The 22,739-nt window shown below is 47.6% G+C and overlaps 2 protein-coding genes across 2 annotated transcripts in view; both read right to left on the bottom strand.

The window, feature by feature from the left end:
• The window catches only part of LOC125431433 (radial spoke head 10 homolog B2-like), a 29,216-nt gene that overhangs the window by 1,039 nt on the left and 5,438 nt on the right, over positions 1-22,739 (bottom strand). The window contains exons 2-8 of the mRNA XM_048494199.1: positions 9,396-9,517; positions 8,262-8,451; positions 7,473-7,581; positions 6,358-6,425; positions 6,105-6,253; positions 5,486-5,593; positions 5,180-5,356 (exon numbers count right to left, since the gene is read on the bottom strand). Of these exons, the coding sequence (XP_048350156.1) occupies positions 5,180-5,356; positions 5,486-5,593; positions 6,105-6,253; positions 6,358-6,425; positions 7,473-7,581; positions 8,262-8,451; positions 9,396-9,404 (810 nt within the window). The 5' untranslated portion in view covers positions 9,405-9,517. The remainder of the gene's footprint in view (positions 1-5,179; positions 5,357-5,485; positions 5,594-6,104; positions 6,254-6,357; positions 6,426-7,472; positions 7,582-8,261; positions 8,452-9,395; positions 9,518-22,739) is intronic.
• Positions 12,809-18,667, bottom strand: CCZ1 (CCZ1 homolog, vacuolar protein trafficking and biogenesis associated). Its single transcript, XM_048492805.1, has 7 exons — positions 18,439-18,667; positions 16,887-16,984; positions 16,267-16,360; positions 15,852-15,926; positions 14,932-14,979; positions 14,145-14,228; positions 12,809-13,046 (listed from the first exon to the last, which is right to left on the bottom strand). Exons 1-7 carry the CDS (start codon positions 18,523-18,525, stop codon positions 12,867-12,869), a joined length of 666 nt encoding a protein of 221 aa, XP_048348762.1. The 5' UTR covers positions 18,526-18,667; the 3' UTR covers positions 12,809-12,866.

Consider the following 22,739-nt stretch of genomic DNA (forward strand, 5'->3'; position numbering starts at 1 on the left):
CCTGAATGGTTCAGATCGAATAAGGAAAGCTTTAAGGGAACGGCGAACATCCAAGTGGTGCCAGAGCCGTTCCCTGGGGTGCTTTGGATCAGGGCAAAAATTGGGGAGCACCACCTCCCGTCTAAGGTGGAATCTGGAATCTACCTTTGGCCGGAAGGACGGATCCAGTTGAAGGACCACTTTCTCCGGGAAAAAACTGACAAAATTGAGGGTTGACAGAAAGTGCCCTGATCTCCGAAACCCGTCTGGCCGAAGTTATCGCTACTAAGAAGAGAAGTTTCATTCTTAGCCACCTAAGGTGGATGGACTGGACGGGTTCGAAGGGAGATCTAGTGATGGCGTCCAATACCGAGTGTAATCTCCAAGTTGGGAACCTGTGGACTACGGGAGGCTGGGACAACTTAACCCCCTTCAGGAAACTGACCACATCAGGATGTCTAGTGAGGGGACTACCCTGTACTTTAGGGATAACCGTAGCCAATGCTGCTAACTGCCTCCTAAGGGTGGCGCTACAGAGTCCACTCTGAAATCCGTCCTGGAGGAAGTGTAAAATGTCAGCCAATAGAGGTGCCATCGAGTCCAGCTTCTTGCGTGCACACCAGCGAGCGAAGGCCTTCCAGGATGAGTTATAAACCCTAATCGTGGACCCTCTTCTAGCCGCCAACATGGTGTCCACTACCTCCCTGGAGTAACCCTTGCTTGTTAGCCTGCTCCCCTCAATAGCCACGCGGTCAGATTGAATCGACCTGGGTCTGGGTGTACTATGGGGCCCTGCATTAGGAGATCTGTCATTACAGGAAGTACCAGGGGAGGAGCGATAGCCAGCTCCTGGATCACTGAGTACCAAGGGCGACGAGGCCAATTGGGTGCCACCAGAATCAATGACCTTCGTTCCCTCTGAACTCGGTGCAGCAGTCTGGACAGTAGTGGGAACGGAGGGAAGGCGTACAGAAGACCGTTCGGCCAATGGGCGGACAGCGCGTTGGTGTCCAGCGCCTGAGGATGGAAAAATCTGGACAGGAATGATGGAACCTGTGCGTTGTCCTGAGACGCAAAAAGGTCTGTCGTCGGCATTCCGAATTTCTTGGTGATCGAAAGAAACACCGAGCGTTTCAGACTCCACTCCGTCTCCCTGATCTTGGATCTGCTGAGCCAGTCTGCTTCGACATTCAACACACCTCGAATATGCTCCGCCCGAAGTGAGGCCAGATTCGCCTCTGCCCAAATAAGAATCTTGATTGCCTCTCTGTGAAGGTCCGACGATCTGGAGCCTCCCTGATGGTTGATATAACACCTCGCGGAGATGTTGTCTGTATGGATGATGACATGCCGTCGAAGAATCTCCTGGCGAAAGCGTTTCAAGGCTAAGAAGATCGCTCTGACTTCTAAGATGTTGATTGGCGTCTGAAGACGGTGTTGTGGCCAGACCCCCTGCGCATAGAGGGGCCCCAGGGTGGCTCCCCAACCTAGGAGACTTGCATCTGTGAAGATGTGACACAGCTCCAGAATGGAGAACACCTTCCCCGACGTTAGCTGCCGAGGGAGCAACCACCACTTCAAACTGATCCTGACTGCCGAGGGAAGGCGGATCTGCCTGTCCAACCTGAGGATTATCTGGGTGGCGAAAGGACGGAGCAGACCCTGTAAGGGCCTGGCATGGGCCCTGCCCCACTGTATCATGTCCATCGTGGAAAGTAGGAGGCCCAGTAGACTCGCCAGCTGGAGAAGATTGCTGCTGTTGCGTCTCAAGGTCTGCAGAACTGCCTGACGAATCTTCCGAGCTTTGTCCTCTGGCACCGATAGCGTGCAGGTGGAGGTGTTTATCCACGCACCTAGGTGCTCCATTGATCGGGATGGGATCGTGGAGCTCTTTTCCTGATTGATCACGAACCCGTGATCGGAAAGAGTTTGTTGTACCTGGAGGACATCTTGTCTCGCCGAAGCTTCCGACCTTGATCGAATCAAGATGTCGTCCAGGTACGGGTGTAAGTGAATGCCCTGACTCCTGAGAAGGGCTATGGGGGCCACTAAAACCTTTGTGAACACCCGAGGGGCTGTAGCTAACCCAAAGGGGAGGGCAACGAATTGAAAATGGTCGTGGCCTATGGCAAACCTGAGGTACTGTTGGTGGGCTGGGTGGATTGGCACATGTAAGTACGCCTCGGACAAGTCCAAGGAGGTTAAGAAATCTCCGCGTTGGATTGCTTCCACTGTGGAGCGGAGCGTTTCCATTCGAAATTTGAACTCGCCTGAGGTGTCTGTTGACCCTTTTCAAATTCAAGATGGCCCTGGTATCCCCGCTCTTCTTGGGTACTGTGAAAAATGGAGAATAAGTCCCTGGAACCGCTGGTGTTCTGGGACCGGGTTGAATGGCAATGATGACCAAAAGGTGCTGGACTGCTAATCTCAACTGGGAAGCCTTGATAGGGTTGGAGCTGATGGGGGAGGGAATGAAACGGCTCCTTGGCCAAAGCTTGAATTCTAACGAAAATTCTACCGACTTTATTCTCCCTGACCCAGGCGGCCCACGCGATCTCCTAGCCACCTGTATTGAAGGCCAAAAGACGCCCCTCTATGGGGATGTCTTGGTAGTCAGGCCTTGTTACCGCCTCGGACTCGGGACGGAAACCCTTGTTGGGTTTACCCTGGGACCTGAAGTCCTGTCTCTTGCGGAATGATGACTGACTTTTGCTAAGGTTGCCTTCTCCCCTCCCTACTGAAACGGGGGGGAGGACGATAGGACCTAAAGGGCTGTCTTGGCGTGCATCTGGGCTTTATCTGCACGCACCGAAATGGTATTGACTTTTTTGTGATCTTTTGTCTCTACTAAAATACGCTCTAATTCTGTGCCAGTGTGCATGCCCGCCTCTGAAAGTCGGGTTAGAAACCACTGACTTTGACAAAACATCAGCCTGCCAATGCTTAAGACAAGCAAGACGGCGCACCACCTAAGCAGTAGCTATAGTGTATGACGACTTAAGGAAGGCGCCCAGCGTTGCGTCTGCTAGGAAAGAAGTGGCCATTAACACTGCCTCGGCCTCCTGAGAGACTCCTGATCTTCAGGGGGAATGCGTGCTAAAGCAAACGCTGAAGCCAGACTATGGCTGCTCTGGCTACCGTATCGCGCAGGGGCCAAAAATCTTACCGACATAGTCGCGTTCCCTCATGGACTCCTGGCCGAGTAGGTGGTCCGCCTTTTTTTCATAACACCTAATTTGAACTCCTCACCATCTCTTATATACTAAGCCCCCTGAATGCAGGGCTGAGACGGGCCCACTCCACCAATGGGGTCCCAGTGAGTGATGGCGTGAGGTTGTCTGGTGTAAGATAGGAGCTTCTTGAAAACAGGGGGGAAACCCTTGTTTTTTTGTTTCCCTCGGTCTACCCACTCCTTCCCTGAACTTCCTCCGTTCAAAGAGCTCCTGGGAGTGGGAAATATTTTCTGGGATTCCCTCATCCTTGCGCCCAGAAGTTGAGCCATGGCCAACCCTTTGGGACAGCCCTTGGATAGGCTTTGCCTTACTAGCATCATTGGGGTCCTCGTCACCTGCCCCTATCATGCTGAATTCAAGTGCAGAAATTGTCTTACTTGGATAATAGAAAGGAAACATCCCTCGGACTCTAAAGCCAGCCCTATGGGACTGCTCAGAAGCTCTCTGTCTGGGAGTGATTCTGGTTCTGAAAAGTGATCAAAGAGTCCAGGTCTGCCTCTGCCTCAGAACACTTTCGCTCCAGTCAGAGCTGGGGGAAGATTCCCGCCACAGCCTGTCTCCTGTTAGCCCTCCTAGGGGACTCTAGATCTGCCCCTGTGCACTGGAAGATGATGGAAACCTGGAAGTGGGAAGGGGGCTGCAATGGCCATGCCCCACCTCCTCCCTTGATCGACTCTCTCATGAGGGAAAGTAAACCATCTGGAGTGAAGTTCAGCCCGATTCGGCTCCCGGCCGGTTAACAACAAGGGCTCCAAAGTCACCTCCCCTCTGAGGTCTTGCCTGCGCGCCAGCGCCTTGCTGCTAGCGGCTCCGTCAAGCTGAGGGCTGCTGCCGGAGGCCGCCGCTTATCCCCTCCAGCCGCATCCGTCACCTCAGAGGCTGAGCTCTGCGCTGCCGGCTGCCTGACTCTCTGCCCTCCGAACGGCTGCGGCGCTGACGCGGCGGCCCGGCCGGGGAGGGAGCGCCTCGGAACGCCACGGGTGCGGGCGCTGTCTCTGGAGGGGGGGACCACTGGCCAAGCCGCCCGGCTCGCTGGGTCCCCGTAGCCTCTACCTTCTCTCCCAGCCCCCAGCCAGTGCGAGGAGGGTCCGCCCGTTCTTGCCGCCGCCCTGGTGCTCTCCGCAATCGAGCGCACGAAGCGCTCTCGTGGCAGGGGAAATGGCGCCGACGCCATGACGATCCGTTGGCGGGAAGAACTCCCGCTCTTTCTCTTCTCCTCAACTCTCCTCACAGACCACAGAGGGAACGGGGGAGGAGGATGTGAGGTAAATTTGGCAACACGAGGAAAGGTAAAGCACAAACACACACAAATCCTCTGTCTTTCTTTCTCTCTCTCTCTCTCTCTCTCTCTCTCTCTCTTTTTTTTTTTGAAGAGCCTACAAAAAAGCCTGCACTCCCTGTTCAAGGCAGGAAGATACTGGGGCTTGACGACGTCAGCAAGGCTAGTGGGCGTGGCCAACGGAAATTGTCCCTGCCTCCTTGAGAGAAGGTGATGAAAACCCAAGCAAGACGGTCTCCCAACATCCAGTAGAACATGGGGGTTCCCTCTAGCAGTCCACAGACCTATACCTCCACGAATTGTGTCAAGGCCCCATTTTGAAAACACCCTCACTCTTCACTTAGTGTTCCTCACTACACCGAATGGTTATGAGCTCCACAAGTTAGCCTCGTGAGTTACATGAATAAAAGAGCATCTTTCATCTATCCTCAAAGTTCATTTCCGGTATGTTTGCAGCCCCATGAACCGGGGGGGCAAAGGCAAACTGACTGTGGGAAAGTGAATTACAGGCAAACAGGGCAGGATTCCCACATCTCTTGCATGCCTGCTAGGGTTGTTCTTCCATCAGACCTCAATTCCCATCTCTGCTTCATAAGAAAGGACCCACTTTGAAAGGATCAGGCATACTGTAGCTAGCATCCCTAAAATCAGGTCCTGCGTGCAACAGAGCTGACTGAAGAGAGCTCACCTGATTAGAAGATAACTCCTGAGATGGAGGAGAAGCCTTGACTCCTTCAGAGAAGTCGCTCAGCGGGCCGCCACTTCCCCGCTGGCTGGCCCATTCCACTTGCTGCCTCAACATGTCGTCGGTGACGTACAGCAAGGCGCAATCCAGGAGGGCGTCAAAAAACTCCAGGAAAACTATCTGGAGGGGAAAGCCAGAGGGTGCTTCAAAAATTAGCCAGAGAGTGTTTCGAAGTACTGCAGTGAGTTTTTGTGACGGCTTCAGTCATTCAACAACTGTTCCGCATTTTCCCCTATTAAACAAACATACCTCTGTCTCTAAACTGGTGTATTCTCCATCCCGGACAAAGGGACTGTCTTTCGCCAGGACGTCCACAATTTTGGTAGCAGTTAATTGCTTGTTTACGAGTCTTAAATCCTGGAGATTTGAAATACATACTTCATTAATATTATGCGCACGCAGACACATATTCACATTATCCATGTTTTTATTCCGTCACTTGAAACACACGAGACAGAGGTCCTCTTGGGGTTTTAACAAGGCAACAATAAAGGGAAGGCACTTTGGTTCACGTTGGACTTCTGGTGCCCACAACCTCTCTCCACGCTTCATATAACCATGTGTCTCATTCTAACTTGGCCCCAGAGTGCGGATTAAAAAATTCATACATTTGGACCAGGTATGGGAAGGGGAGAGGTTTCTGCAAACCTGGGGGTATCTCCTATATTTGCAGAAAAATGGCAAAACTTTAAAAAGGATTTTGGGGGAGGGAAAGGCTGGGGAGAGGCTGGGTTTTCCGTGAGGTACGATGCCATAGAAGACACCCTCCAAAGCATCCGTTTTCTCAAGAGGAACTCATCACTGCAGTCTGGAGAACCTCACTCAAAACCAGAGGTAAACCCACCACCACCACCAGCACCAAAATTACTTTCAGCATCCAGAGGAAATGCCTCATTTTCATAGTAGGCTCATGAGGAGCTACCAGGTTTGGTCTGCAGAAAGCTTGGTAAATCTCCCAGCTCTTGCCGATGTAGCTAATGGCATAAACTGTTTCTTGCTGGTCACGGAACAAAATGCCTGCAGAGAAGAGTAGGGAGGAAGCACAGATTTTTTTTTGTATGGCCGCGTTAACCCCTTGCAAAATGTGGCAGGGGCGGAGAGGGGAATCGAACGTGTTCTACCTTTTATTCGGCAGGCGTTGGGGAGGACGTTCGTCGTCATCATTTTGGAGAAGCACTTGAACATGTTGCTGAAAAAAACAACCCCACAGAACAGAAAATGTACAACGGCTGCTTCACACTCTCGATAACCCTCCTCGATTGATCCTCCTTTCAGATTGCAAATGCCTTAGCAGACCAGGTGCTCAGGAGCAGCAGCAGCAGCAGGCCATTGCTTTCACCTCCCCCTCCGTACCAGAGTCTCCCAAAGGCACCACAGGCGTGGGCCACTCACCGAGTAGCTGAGAGAGCTGGGACCCTGGAGAAATGTGACTCTGGTCGATCCAGCAGTGAGCTCCCAAAGGTGGGCCACTGCGAGTAGCAGAGTGCTGGACTAGATGGACTCTGGTCTGATCCAGCAGGCTCTTTCTTATGTTCTTAAGGCCATTGCTTTCACCTCCTGCCTGTGAGCTCCCAAAGGTACCTGGTGGGCCACGGCGAGTAGCAGAGAGCTGGACTAGATGGACTCTGGTCTGATCCAGCAGGCTCTTTCTTATGTTCTTAAGGCCATTGCTTTCACATCCTGCCTGTGAGCTCCTAAAGGCACCTGGTGGGCCACTGCGAGTAGCAGAGTGCTGGACTAGATGGACTCTGGTCTGATCCAGCAGGCTAGTTCTTATGTTCTTAACCCATGAGTGTCCAAAGCTTGGAGGAATTCATGTTTAGCTGGTGCGTGGATAAGCTACACAATCTGTATCAACCAAGACAAGGACACGCACATCCCTTTTGATAGTGCAGCGTATGCATGGAGACAGAGAACCCTTGATTGGGGCATGGACCTTGGGTCAGGGAGGGGGGCTCAGGGCTCCCTGGCAGGCAGAGGCGTAGCTGGGCCATACTGCGCCCGGTGCACACTCTGTGGCTTCTGCTTTGATTGTGTCTACATGCCAGAGGGTTGGACCGGATGGCCCCTGTGGTCTCTTCCAAGCCTATGATTCTATGATCTCGCATGGGTACAAGCTTTTCTTTTAAAAAAGTTGATGCTCTGCTTTAGAAAAGTTTTTTAAACCTCCCTATATATTTAAACTCCCAGCCTTTTCTCCTGCCTCCCCTTCTGCCAGGCAAACAAGCCCACTCACCCAAACTCCTCGTAATAGATGCGGAACGACAAATAGATCAGGTAAGCCAAAAACTTTCGGAACAGCAGCTTCTCGCTGTAGGAGTGAATCTCTTCAAGGGAAGTCTTTTCTGCGAAGACAAAGAGGGACAGGAAGATGGATCAGGCCAACAACACAGATCAGAGAGTATTCACGGTGGCTGGGAAAAGGATAAAAAATAAATGAGTAAATCAATGCAGTGAACATCCCTGTGAGCATCTGCCAAGCACTATAATGGCGGTCTTCTGCAGGCTGGCCAATCCAAAGCAGAGTTGCACCCTTCCCATTTAAATCATCGGGTTTAGGAAAGAGAAACTCTCTTTAGGATAGCGCTGTAATCTAATGTTTTCTGCAGATCTGTACCTTCACAGCAGACTCCCTTAGAGCCTGAATTACAAAAAAAAGAAAAGAAAAAAGAAAAAGCAACTGGTTCTGGTGGGTTTCCCGGGCTGTGTGGCTGTGGTCTAGTGGATCTTGTTCCTAACATTACACAAGATTACACAGTGTGTAACGGACTTCCCTCTGTGATACACCTCTGAAGGTGCCAGCCACAGATACAGGAGAAACGTTAGGAACAAGATCCACCAGACCACGGCCACACAGCCCGGAAATCCCCATTCATACTCACAAGTATGTCCCAAGTAGTTGGGATTTTTACGCCCCTCAAATGCAACAAACTGTACCACAGGATCTTAAGTGGGTACGCAGCCCGTGGCCCAGCCATAGCCAAGAGAACAGCAGGTAAACCGTCTACACACAGGGACTACAAACCTTCCAGGATCCGGTCCACATCAGAAAGGGTCACATTGCAATAATGGAACCGGCAGTCCTTTAAGAAGCGCCAGAATTGAAGCTTGGACATCTGGAAGGCGTTGTCGGGAGACTGGTCATCCCCTAGGCGGCTGTAAAAGGTGTAGATTCTCCTCAGTTCTGAGATGTGGCTCAGCACGGCAAACTCTATCTGCAGAAAACAGGGAACGAAGTCCAATCAAACGTTGCCTTCGCCAGCCGCTCAGAGGGGACTTGAGGATTCAAACCAGGAACGTCACAGGCGTAACATTCTAAGATGTCCCAGCCTAGGAATTCTGGGTGCTTGTCAAGGGCAGCCCCTGAAATCAGCAAATGCTACGAAGGCTCCGGATTGCCCAGATGCGGCAAGTATTAGAAGACGATTCTGATGAAAACCATAGATCTAAGTCTCTTGCTAAGCCCCGGCAAAAGACAGGAGGGATCCCAGGCTGGCTTCACCGTTCTGGGTCTCGTTACTTCATTGCCTGCTTTGTGTCCCAACACGCAGCCACGAAGGATGCAAAACAGCCGTTTCATAAATCGGAAATGCATTTTACCAAATATCCCCTATTTTGTTTGTGAAGGGTATATTAAGGACTCCCAGCTCTGCCACTCGAGTTGTGGAGGCTTATATGGGGAACCAGATTAGCCTGTGCACTCCCACACACGCCAGCTGGGTGACTTTGGGCTAGTCACAGCTTCTCGGAGCTCTCTCAGCCCCACCCACCTCACAGGGTGTTTGTTGTGAGCGGGGAAGGGGAAGGAGTTTGTAAGCCCCTTTGAGTCTCCTTACAGGAGAGAAAACTCTTCTTCTTCTTCCTCCTCCTCCTCCGCCTTCTTCTTCCCCTTTCTATTCAGTGTGTGCATGTGAAATGCTGTCAAGTCGCAGCTGACGTAGGCAACCCCTGCAAAGATCTTTCAGGGCACATGAGAGGCAGAGGTGGTTTGCTTTTGCCTTCCTCTGCAGAGTTTTCAGTAGAGGTCTCCCTTCCAAGTACCAACCCTGCTCAGCTTCCGAGTTCTGCCGAGATCAGGTTACGCCATGCTGCCTTCCCCTCTGCTCATTCCATACCAGATTTTTTAAAAAGAAAAAACAGCGACACGCAAACAATTTACCTGTCTCATTTCCTCGTTCTTGTCTTTTTCTGGCAACGCAGCCAACAAGTTTGATATTTCTATTTCTAGGGTCGATCCTAGCGGCGGCAAACTTTCTGGGCCGCTGACCACTTTGATGCTGTCTTCACAACGGGGGAAAACAAAACAAAAAAATCTCATTCAACGTTTTTCAAAGGAAACAAAGCGCATAATGAAATCGTGACAAAAACACTTTTTGGCAGCACATCCGGAAAGTCAAACTACTGTATTCTCTTCTGGGATCTGACTACAGTTAGGCACGTATTAGTTCCCTCCAAGCTTGACTACCGCAGCACTGTGTAAATGGGACCACCCGTGCTTACAAACTAGTGCAGAAAACACCTGACAGTAGTCTGACTGGACCACATCATATCATGCTTCAACTAAAGCGTTCTCGTTGTTTGCCAAGTGTGGTTTCTGGGCACAAGTGAAAACCTTGAATTGTATGAAGCCTTAAATTGTTTGGGACCAACCCAACTGCAGAACTGTGTCCAGGAACTGAGATCATTCTCGGAGGCGGCCCTTTTCCAGGAGCCCGGTCACTGGAGGTCAGGCGGCGAGGCTGTCTTTGAATCTCCCTCCCCCAAAAGGGCTGCACTGTGCTGTCATTATTATCACTTAGTACAGCGGTTCCCGACCTGTGGCCCTCCAGATGTTCACGGATTCCATCAGCCCTGTCAATGGGCCACATCTGTTACTCCAGTCAGCAAACAAGACTCAGGGAAGTTTTCAAGAGCTTTGTTGGAACTGTGTCAGCCCGAGATTCAGAAAGCTGTCAGGGCTCTGCGGGATCTTAGTGAGTTCCGGAGGGCCTGTAAGACTGAGATGTTCCGCCGGGCCTTTGGGGAGGCCGGCCGCTGATGGCCCCCTGTAACATCTGTAACATCAGTGGATCCTGCCGCTCCCCCCTCCTTCTGGTTTTTAGGGAATTGATAGTAGGCGCCATCTATTATGTTGATTTTAGTATGCTGCATTTTAATGGGGTGGGGTTATTTTATATAGAGCCAATTTAATTAATATTTACCGGATTTTAGTCTTAGGTTTATGTGCTCTATTTTGTTTTGTTGTTCACCGCCCTGAGCCCTCCGGGGGAGGGGGAGCAGCCAAAGCTGCTCTCTGAACCCCAGTTTATACCTGTAAATTGCAATATTGCTGGACCCATAATCCCCCCTCCCTCGCATTCCCAAAACATCAGCATAAGAAGAGATGGGGAGAACAGAGACATTATGGTGAGACAGGCGATTCCCTCCTACGGGAAGTCGCAGATAAGAGGGAACGTTTAAGCACTATTCACTAGTTACACGCAAGCAAAAGAAAACCTTCTCAGCCTTGGGCAGAGATAATGGCCGGGCCAGCTGTGGCCTTGGGGTGGACGTGCGAGATGTCAGGCCGAGAATGGCTCAGGCCTGACACCGTGCTGGCAGGGGCTGATGGGAATCGTAGTCCACCAGCATCTGGAGGGCTGTAGGTTGGAGAACCCCGACTTAGCATCAAGCCAAATCGATCTTTCTCCACAGAATTTTAAAACAGCCTGCCCTGACTAGAAGCCACTCTTTATTTTAAATTTTTATCCTGCCCGACCCCAGCCAAGCCAGGCTCAGGGCAGCAAACCACACAACAACAACAATACAATACAATCAATGAAATCCAATCAAAATCATTCCTACTAGTATCATTGAACATGACCATATAAGCACCTGCAGTTTAAACCAAGAACTGGCGCCGGGAGGTCTTAATTTTTTTAAAATTTCCCAGCAATTCAAGCCAGGCAAAGGAAGAAGTGGGAAGGGAAAAGGAAGAACGGAAAAGGAAAGGATTTTTTTAAAAAAGAATAGAAAACTAGAAGAGGGAACGAAAGGAGTAAACTACCGCCCTTCTTTTCTGGTGTATGTTTTAGAGGGAATAGATGGTAGGCGCCATCTTGAGCTAATGTTAATATTAGTTTTATCAGCTGCATTTTAATGGGGTAGGGTTTATTTTTACTAGAGCCATCTTAACTTATATTTATTGTATTTTAAATTGATTGTGCTCTACTTGTATTGTACACCGCCCTGAGCCCTCCGGGGGAGGGCGGTTTATAAACCCAATAAATAAATAAATAAATAAATAAATAAATAAATAAATAAATAAATAAATAAATAAATAAATAAATAAAAAAGAGGAAAGGGGAGGCCAGGATAGATGTTAGATCACGGCTCCCTCAGCCACGGGCCTGGGAGATCCTCTCTGCTTTCAGGGTCCTGAGGAACTGCACTCCATCCAGGTCGCGAGTTCAAGGACTTTCATATATCCAGCTACCCAATCCTTTAAACTGGAGCTGGCAGGGATAGAACCTGGCACTTCCTACACGCCAAGCCGATGCTCTGCCTACTAGGCCACGGTTCTGGCCATGAGCGAAGAACCCGCTTACTTATAATTTCCATGGGTGCTTCACACATAAATCACGGACAAATAGGTTCTCCCTTCTATAACAGGGGTAGGGAACCTGCGGCTCTCCAGATGTTCAGGAACTACAATTCCCATCAGCCTCTGTCAGCATGGCCAATTGGCCATGCTGGTAGGGGCTGATGGGAATTGTAGTTCCTGAACATCTGGAGAGCCGCAGGTTCCCTACCCCTGGTCTAGAATCTCGAAAAACGTACCCCTGTTTGAACACTTTTAAGATTTATTTTAATACTCTGATTTGTTAAAAACAGATTTGACACAGCCAGCCGAGGATTCCTTCTCGCCTTAAGCTCTGAGTGCATTCTCTCAGCTTCTTAATCGCTTTTTTGAACAGGAAACTCTTCAAGCCGCTTCTCTCGAATGAAACTGGATGCCCCGGCGCAGCTGTGCCGTGTCAGTAAACACCCTGAACTCAAACACAGCTGAGGAGGAGCGCTCGGGGTTTAAAATTACAGTGATGCGGCAGACTGCAGATACTTCCTCAGTTTCTGTTTTAAAAGCGCAATGTTTTCTCTTGATGGAGTCAAGATTAGCTGGGAAACATGCCCCTCTTCCAAACGGGGAGGGCATAATTTATTTCGCGCTTCTGCAGCTATAAATGCGGAAGAATTACCGTGGGCGTTGGGAACCAGCGGTTAAAATGAAACACACCCATCCCAACACGAGTCTCCGTATCTCTTGCCGTTACGTCCAGCTTCGTAACGGCGCTGACAACTGACCGCGTGTGCCAGACATTTGCCTGGCTTTTGCGGATTCATCTTCCAGGATATCCTTCACAAAGAGTTGAACATTGTGTCACGGTGTTTCTTTTGTGAACTGCGCAAAGCAACATCGTTTGTTGACGGAAGTCTCATCAGCAACACAGGCCAAAAACACAGCGCTCTGACAAGGTGCAGGACTCCAGAGCTTGGAACGGATTGGCCCACAGATGAGTCAGCTGCACCCCATCCCATCCCAACCCCCGGGTAGCCTTCAGTTTAAAATGTCTGTCATGTCTGCTCCGGGCCCCTACCAGATGAGCTGGTCATTGTAGAGAAAGGCCGTGTACTTGACGATGCTCAGGCTTTCCTCCATCTTATTGATGAACGACTGAATTCTCAAGTAAGTCATCTTGTCCAGGGGAAAGAAGCTGATTCCAGAAAAGACGTCCAGCAAGTCACACGACTGCAAATGAAGAGTCTGCAAGTACTGGAGGGATTGACAGAGGGAAGCAATTTGAGCGTTTTGATGTAGCACCATTGCTTTCACAACAATCCCGACTGACTTTCACAACAGATATTCTAACTCGGTGTCAAATTAATTTGTTCCAGCTAGTGTATTTCCCCTGTATGATGCCACCTCTCCATCTGCATTATTCATTATTATCGTTGTCAATATTATTGTTTGCATTCCCCCCATTTCTTTGCGTGGTAGGGGCTATGCTCCCGACGCAATGGCTAGATGTTAATTTCTTCTGTGGTGGGAAAATGGCTAGATCTAGAGTATAGTGTCTAGATCGAGAGAAGTAATTGTACCACTCTGCTCTGCATTGGTCAGACTTCACCTAGAGTACTATGTTCAGTTCTGGGCACTGCAATTTAAGAAGGATATTGACAAGCTGGAACGTGTTCAGAACAAGGCAACCAAAATGGTACAAGGTCTGGTATCCATGCCCTACGAACAGAGGCTTAGGGAGCTAGGGATGTTTAGTCTGGAGAAGTGAAGGTTAAGGAGGGACATGATAGCCATGTTTAAATATCTGAAGGGATGCCATGTCGAAGAGGGAGCAAGCTTGTTTTCTGCTGCCTCAGAAACTAGGACACGAAGTAATGGATTCAAGGTGCAGGAAAAGAGATTCCATCTAAACATCAGGAAAAACTTCCTGACAGTCAGGGTTGTTCAACAGTGGGATTCACTGCCTCAGAGAGTGGTGGAGTCTCCTTCTTTTGAGGTTTTTAAACAGAGGCTGGATGAACAAAAGTCAGGAGTGCTTTGATTGTGTGTTCTGGCATGGCAGGGGGTTGGACTGGATGGCCCTTGGGGTCTCTTCCAACTCTACGATTCTATGATTCTAAAAGTCTTCTCTGACTGACAAGATTCTTTAAAGCTACATTCTAAAAACTAAACCAAGAACAGGGAATCGTTCCAATTCAGGGGCCACTTCCAAAGCCTGTATTCAAAGAAGCTGTTCCTAATCTTTCGAGAATTGCCAGAGTTTGAAAACCACTGCTCGGGGTCACGGTGCTCCTCACTACTGAACAAGCTCTCATCTAACAGTGCATCGCTCTCTCAATAGTAAATACTTACCCGATGGAAGAATTTTTCTAATCTCTCTTTTAGAACTTTAACATTTCCATCTTCCATGGCTTTCCGGAAAGTGCCGTTAAAAAGCTGCAAATAAAGACAAAAAGGGGAGCGTGAGTCAGCTCTGTCACCTTGTTCACCAAATCCAGATTTGCAGTCTGCTGTTCTGTTTAAAATTTTTGGTCCTTCTCTATTATGCCCTATTTGTTTGTTAAACGAGTGATACCAGAGTCATACAACAGGTTGCAGAAAATATAAAATTAACAATCTCTGAGGGGTAAGACTTTTTTTGCACGCACAAGAAGGGTTTGAATTTCTCTAGAATCGCTGGAATTTTAAAAGCTTTCCAATGTAGTTTACATTTCGGAATTTGGGAGGAATCAACAGTCCAATGAAAAGTCAAAAAGCCAGATAAGTGTGCCAAAGTCCTTTGCTGCCCTAAACTTTGGATCTAAACCAACATCTCAATACAGCCTCAAGCAGACAAAAATCAAGAGGAAAAATATCGGCACTAGCCTGTATAAAAAAGTCCTGTCTAGCCAACAGTCTGGTCACTGCAACTCATCTTTAAAAATAAGTGCATTTTATCTTCACTGATGTTACCGCCTGCCAAGAATTTAAAAACACATTCAGGATCAGAACTGGAGTGCGTATTGGGCAACATTTGGATGAGAAGGGTATGCCATGCTATTGGATCAGGTTTGATTACATCTCTTCACCCACCCCATTATAAGGAAGTAAAAGGGAGGATCTTTTTTGGGGGGGGTGGGGGGGGGACCGATTTCCTTACCTTGTACATGTTATAACACTGCTGTAACACCGAACTGTATACCTTGTCCTGTAAAATACCAAACATGAAAGAATCGCAACCACTGTATAGATATTTTTGTGCTACATCATACATACCTAACAGCTAGAAACGAATTCTTAAGCTGTATTTTTGGGGCTACGCCGTATGTCATTAGCCCTGACTGGTGAATGTGGGGTACACACTCTGAATTTTCTAAAATCTTATTGGAAATCCCCATCTGATTCCACTGAAAATTTACTTTGTGCCATGCGCAAAATACTCAGCAGCAAACAACCACTATATTGTTGTTTACTGGTTTTCATTTTGGTAAGTAATGTTTTTGTTAGGGGGAAAACCCTCTTTTGATCAATATAGAGAGCGATGATGCTGTTATGTAACCACTGTTAACATTTGTTTATTCAGCCGTGTTAAGAAAGGGAGACTTGAGGCCACTAGCGCAGGGGTCTGCAACCTGCGACTCTCCAGATAGTCATGGACTACAATTCCCATCAGCCCCTGCCAGCATGGCCAATTGGATTTGTAGTCCATGAACATCTGGAGAGCCGCAGGTTGCAGATCCCTGCCCAAGCAGCTTAGAGATCACATCTGAAGAAGGGAATTCTGACTGATGAATTTTTATATTGTGAAAATCTAAGTTGTTAAGAAAACCCATTCTTGTTTCTGCTTTCAGACTTAAACAATGATTCTGCCCTCAAGAAAATGGTTATTAAATTATCTTTTTAGCTGAATTAATTGCATTCTTTGTCTTTGGTAAACACCGCCTCATGAAAACAACGCACTCATTTTTTTCCACCTGTTACCTAAATGACGTTGCTTGACCAAGGCCAAAGGGAATGTCTGCTATCATCATCTTCATGATCTACCACTGAAATAACTAGATCAGAGTCACGGACCCTTACCAGTAATTCTTCTTCTTGATACTCAACAGTCGGTTTGCCATCTTTCTGTTTTCCTATTACAGGATTTCGTACAACCTTGGAAATAGAACAAATGGGTATTATTTGTTCGTTCAGAGTCTAGCTGTTCGTAGGATGCAGGATTGTTAACAGAACAAGGGGAACAAAATAAAACAAAAGAATATAGAAATAAAATCTCTAACAGCACAAATTTAAAGCACATGAACACAAGAAACAAGTAAAAACTCCTTTGCACACTGGGAACTGGTAATTCTGAAAAAGCTGACATAGGCATATGCTATCCAAAGTCTGATCCAAAAGAAGTAAATACACAGTTCTCTAGAACATCCAAAGCTGCTTTAAGAAGTCCTTATGGGAAAGCTCAACAGGATAATATCATTCGTTTGCATGTATATACCATAACCATCCAGAAATTTTCTTCAGGTTCATTGAAGAACTGCCTGTTCTTCTGGGTATGCAGAGACTTAGCAGGTTTCAAAGGACTGAAGGTCCTGAAAAGAAAAGTATAAGAATGGACATTCGGAACACACAAGCATCATCAAACATGTAACTGACAACCAAAAATGGTGCTGGGTTATCCAGACAGAACACAGCCTATGCATGTGACATTTCTTTTTGTTTGTGAAGCAGTCAGTCAATATCAGGTGCTGTTATAAATAAGGGTGGAGGGAAGGTGGAATAGTTTATCCGATCTCGAGGAATCTCAAGCTAAGCAGGGTCAGCGCTTGGACAGAAGGCTGCAAGGAAGGCAACAGCAAACCAAACCCAGGATCATTCCGCACATGCAGAATAATGCACTTTCAAACTGCTTTCAGTGCTCTTTGAAGCTGTGCGGAATAGCAAAATCCACTTGCAAACAGTTGTGAAAGTGGTTTGAAAATGCATTATTTTGCATGTGCAGAAGGGGCCCCAGCTTGCTTTGCAAGCCGTCCGCTGGGGTCACCATAAGCCAGGCATGACTTTGCAACACTTCCAAATAAGCGATAACACACCCCACAAACTGAAGGGATTTGTTACCTTGTAAACTGGACAATAGCTTCGCATAATCCGACACTTCTAATTTTCTCATTTTTCTCTACTTCATTTGGATAATAAAAAAGAATCTTCTTTTCTTCCTGAAACGAGAAATGTGACAAAACGGGCCATTAACGACCCACGGCTCTTGCAGATTATTGGTCTGAACATCAGCGAATCCTTACGTTTTGTTCCAGCTCCCGTTTTTAGACTGGTTCTAAAACCCCAACCCTATTGTATTGTGCATTTAATGCCCCATCTTATCCATTATATTGACTCATTGATACACATCATCTGCCTTGAGTCCAAATGAAAAATGCAGACTATAAGACACTTAAATACTGGCTGTTGTGGGTTTTCCGGGCTGGGAGGCTGGGGTCTGGTGGTATAAGCTCAGCGTTCTGCCCGCTTCTGTGACTGGCATCTTCAGAGGCACGTCACGGTCAGATGTGTTTCTCTGTGAACTCCACACAGAGTGAACACATCTGACTGTATCATGCTTCTGAAGATGCCAGCCATACATGCGGGTGAAACATTGGGAGCCAAAACTACCAGCCCACGGCCACCCAGCCCAGAAAACCCAAAACATGCCTCCCTTTCTTTACTAACGTAAAACTGTGATTGTGTTATCAAAGGCTTTCACGTCAACTGGTTGCTCTGGCCTTCTGAGCTGGGTGATTGTGGGGCTGGTGCAGTGGTGGGATTCAAATAATTTAACAACCGGTTCCGGTGGTGGGATTCAAATAATTTAACAACTGGTTGTTCGCAAGTACCGTTTTAACAACCGGTTCTGCCGAAGTGGTGCGAACCTGCTGAATCCCACCACTGGGCTGGTGGTTTTAACTCCTAACATCCTGCCTGCATTTGTGGCTGGCATCTTCAGCGGTAGCCACAGAGAGAGGCGAAACGGAGCCAAAGCCATCAGACCGCAGCCACCCAACCTGGAAAATCCACAACAACCAGTTGATTCTGGCCATCAAACAGGGGTATCCCATGACTACGATTCCCATCAGCCCTTGCAGGCCATCCAGATGTTCATGGACTATAATTTCCACCCACTTAGATGTGCACAGACCAAGATGCCCACCAGCCCGTGCGGTGGTCCAGATGTTCGTGTCCCGCATTTTCTTCCAGCCCTCCAGATGTGCATGGACTATGATCTTCCATCAACCCACGCTGGCTGCCCAGATGTCCACAGGCCACAATTCCCATCGCTCCAGATGTGCGTGGACTACGATTCCCATCAATCTAAAGGCGGATGGGGATCACAGCCCGTGCACACCTGGAGGGCCAGCCTGGGGCACCCCCGACCGAAATAAATGCAACCCTGGCCCCTCTGCAGTTGCATTTCCATTGCTTTGCACTCTGCTTCCTGGCCGTGCCATCTGCACGCTCTGGCCCTCGACCCGGCGCTTCTCGCCTCCGTCCCCTTTGCAGCCCCAGGTGGGCTGAGCAGGTGCCGAATAGGCCCCCTCCCCCATCGGAAGCGGGACCGGAGGCAGGAAACGCCGCCGCCCCGCCCCGCCCGGCCTCTCCGCCAGGCCCGGCTGCTTACCTCGCCTTCCCGGGGCCCCAGACGCGGGTTGTAGATGAAGAAGCCCAGCAAGGCCGGCGCCAGCGGCTTCTCCGGCCCCGCCGCCATCCTGGCCCTGGAGGCAAAGCCGCCCGAAGGCCACCATCAGGCAGCCAGCCAGCGACACCTTCCCCGGGCCCGGCCGGCTCTCTTCCTTCTCCGCCCCGGAAGGCCGGGAGGCGGGCGGGCGGGCGGGCGGCGAGGAGGGCCCGGCTGGAAGGAGCCGCCTCCCCTTTCCCCCCACCTCACGGCGCGCGGCCTGGTCGTGAACGCCTCCCTCGCTCGCTCGCTCGCTCGCCCGGGCGTGAGGGGGCAGGAGAAGCGCCCCGCTTTTGTGTCACTCACGCTATCTACATTCCCATTTCTTTCTTTCTTTCTTTCTTTCTTCTAGATATAGATATATAATTTATTGTTCCCATTTTTGTGTCACACTTTTTCCTTTCCATCTCACAGCATTGTTTTATTGGTTCCCTTCATGTCCCCATTTTTGTGTCTCTATACTATATATATATAAATTCCTATTTTTGTGTCACTCTATAATTCCAATTTCTTTCTTTCTTTCTATCTATCTATCTATCTATCTATCTATCTATCTATCTATCTATCTATCTATCTATCTATCTACCTACCTACCTACCTACCTACCTACCTACCATCTACCTATCTACCTATCTATCTATCTATCTATCTATCTATCTATCTATCTATCTATCTATCTATCTATCTGTCTGTCTGTCTATCTGTCTATCTATCTGTCTGTCTGTCTGTCTGTCTGTCTGTCTGTCGTCTGTCTATCGTCTGTCTGTCTGTCTGTCTGTCTGTCTGTCTATCATCTGTCTGCCTGCCTGCCTGCCTGCCTGCCTGCCTGCCTGCCTGCCTGCCTGCCTGCCTGCCTGCCTGCCTGCCTGCCTGTCTGTCTATTGTCTGTCTGTCTGTCTGTCTGTCTGTCTGTCTGTCTGTCTGTCTGTCTGTCTGTCTGTCTGTCTGTCTGTCTGTCTGTCTGTCTGTCTGTCTATCTATCTATCCTTGTCCCCATTTTTGTGTCACGCTTTTTCTCTCCACCTCACAACCGTCGATTTATTTGTTCCCTTCATTTTCAGCCCCATTTTCCTCCTCAGGGGGGGACCCAAAGCAGCTTAATGTGGTCATCCTCTCTCCTCCATTTCCCCCCTCACAACAACCCTGTGTGGTAAATTATGCCCTTGGGCTGGCGGAGGGGCCTAAACGGCACTGTTCTCCATTTTTATTTTATTCGTTTTCATATCCCGCCCCTCTCCTTTCAGGCTCAGGAAAGCTTACAATGTATAACAGTAAAAACGTTTTAAGTATTTCATGATCCCCATAATGCAAAATGCTGTTTTGTGAGGTACATTAAGACCAAGAGGAATCCACCCCAACCCAGCGAGCTTCTGCAGCACAGTGAGGATTTGAACCAGATCAAACTGCTACAAAGGTCTCAACTTTGGCTTTCTTTATTATAGTTATCAACATTGATATTTGCCTCTTTAGGGACCTGCTTTTTGGGCCAAAATTCTTGGAGAATATCATCAGCATTTCATTTTTCTTTCTAAAATTTCTTTGCGTCAAGAGAACAGAAAGGTTTGCAGGCTGTCTGTAGAAAGAATTTTATCCAGAAAGATAACTCAGAATCCACTCCATGCTCCCACTATGTTGAAATTGACAATAGACACATCGTCAATTACGCCAGAGCTTTAAGAAAGAGCTGGGGCATAGTGCAAAGGGAAACTGAAGAGCCTCTGTTGATTTCTTTATTTGTTCAGCACAAAGTAGTTTACAAACATTAAGGGAAACAAACTGCACTATTTCCCCAGTAGTGTCACATTTCATAACAATGCCACCTGCAGGACAATAACAGGAAGCTTATTCTGAATTTCTCTTTTAAGAAGCACGACTGCTACACAATTATTAGGGTTCCTAGGCTCAAATGCCAATATATTGTGCATTTGATTTTTTAGAATGGAAAGCGGGGAACCCATTTAACTGATCTCCAAGCAGCTTATCCATTGGAGCACAGACTCTTGAAAAATTACATTTCTCATTTGAGTTGTAAATGAATAAATGTGTACAATAGGCCTGTCTGTCTGTCTGTCTCATCTTTTCTTCTCAGTTGGGACTCAAAGCAGCTTAGAACATCTTTCTCCCCCTCCATTTTCTCCCAACCACAACCCTGTGAGGTAGGGCAGACGTTTGGGAGCAGTTTGAGAGGAGGCCCAGTATCACCCAGCAAGCTTCCGTGGTAGTAGAGATTCAAATCTGGGTCCCCAAGGATTGTAGTCCGACACTTTATTTACTATGCCATGCCACCTCTCTTATTTAGAGAAGCATGTTTTGATGTGCACAACAGGAGGGGCTATGATTTTCCGCTATTCTTCAACGAAGCGAATAAGCACCCTCTAAGATAAATATAATGTAATGAAAGCTCAGCTTTCAATAGAGTATTTCACACTAGAGAAGTGGCAAGAGTATTGAATCACTTTTGATTGCAGAGGGAGAGACTCAAATTTCTTGATGCTCCCTTGCACTAAAAAGAACTTCCCGCAATTAGAAAACTACAGATTGTGCTGGAACATTCCTGTAGAAATTACAGGAATCCCTTCCACATCATGACTTTGATACATCTCGGGTCAGTATAAACAGTGCCACGAATGACACAGAAGAAGTTTAGAAACTGAGAAATGCATAATATATATATATAATATTGTATAACATCAATATATTATATCTTTTAATACCATAAATATGCATAATTCCTTTGTTCAAGTTAACATTAAAAAAAGAAAAATTCAGACTTCTCTGGGGTGGAGGAAGAGCCAAAACATTTTATGTGGATTTCCAGATTGCAAGGGGGCACTGCACCCTTAATCCCTGTGATGTAGAAAAGATAACTAGTTTCTTATTTGTTGGGAAATGTTTGTTTGTTTTTTGTTCAAATTGGCACCTGCCCCCTGCTGGTAGTCTGATTCCTCTACTTTCTTTTGTTGCAGCTATGGATCCAACCTTAATTCCCAAGTACCGAATGTTGTGAATGACAAATGATTTTGAACTGGAGCAGACAACAGACTTTGGAAGAGCTATCAGGACAACCGCCGTAGGGGGGTTGAGGGGATTTAGACACCAGATAAGGTAGGAATGAGTCTGGAACTTTCAGAGGGCAAGTAGCAGGGGTGGGCAGGAAATAGTCCCAGCGGTGTAGGAATAACTGAATAAATGCCAGGCCAAAGGGCATTACTAAATGGTACTAAATAATGTTATCTGTAAGCCCCGCACAGCCACTTTTACAAACAGCAAGTAGCATAAAACATTGGATGGATTGTTATAATCTTGATATGCATATTAACAGATTACAAGCGAAGTATGACTGAGGTTCTGATTTCATCTCATTTTCTTAATTGTGTGCATAGTAACACCACACCTTGGCGTTGGTGGAATGACATGAGATAGGTCCCTGGCTTGAAATTTGATTCTGAGCCCTCTCGTTACACAAAATTAAAGTGCTTGTCAAATGTATTTAAAATTAAACAAGGCAGTGGATGAACTCTGTGTATACTAGAAGACCGGTGTTAGTGTCCTCCCATTTGGCAAAATAAAAGAGAAGTTCTGCGGCACCTTAAAGAATTAACTTATCCTGGAACAAATGGTGGTTTCATTAGTCAAAACTCACTTCCTCAGATGCATTGATGGTATATCCATATACAAGCAGCGTCAACTTGTCGCAGATGTATTGTCGAAGGCTTTCACGGCCGGATTCAACTGGTTGTGGTGGGTTTTCCGGGCTGTGTGGCTGTGGTCTGGTGGATCTTGTTCCTGATGTTTCGCCTGCATCTGGCTGGCATCTTCAAAGGTGTATCAGAGAGGGAACAAGATCCACCAGACCACGGCCACATAGGCCGGAAAACCCACCACAACCAGTTGTCGCAGATGATTTATGGCAACCTCAGGAAGGAATTTTCATGGCAAGCGAGAAGTACAGGTGTTTTGCCTTCCGCTGCAGAATTTTCCTTAATAGTTTCTCTGCCAAATACCGACCCTGCTTAGCTTTCAAGATGTGTACATCCAAGCATATATGCAAATTATACGAGCTCTGACTTATAAAAGCTTCTGTTGGAACTGTTGGAATAAATTTGTTAGACAGTTATGCTTATATTTACATGTACGTTACATTGTAATTAGAACATGAATTTAAAGAGAAATAGGAGTTGAATTCTACATATTATACGATGGAAAGATTTACTGATGCATTTAGTTGATTATTTAGGATATTA

This window comes from Sphaerodactylus townsendi, linkage group LG04 (genome assembly GCF_021028975.2).
Source record: "Sphaerodactylus townsendi isolate TG3544 linkage group LG04, MPM_Stown_v2.3, whole genome shotgun sequence".
Classification (NCBI taxonomy): Eukaryota; Metazoa; Chordata; class Lepidosauria; order Squamata; family Sphaerodactylidae; genus Sphaerodactylus; species Sphaerodactylus townsendi.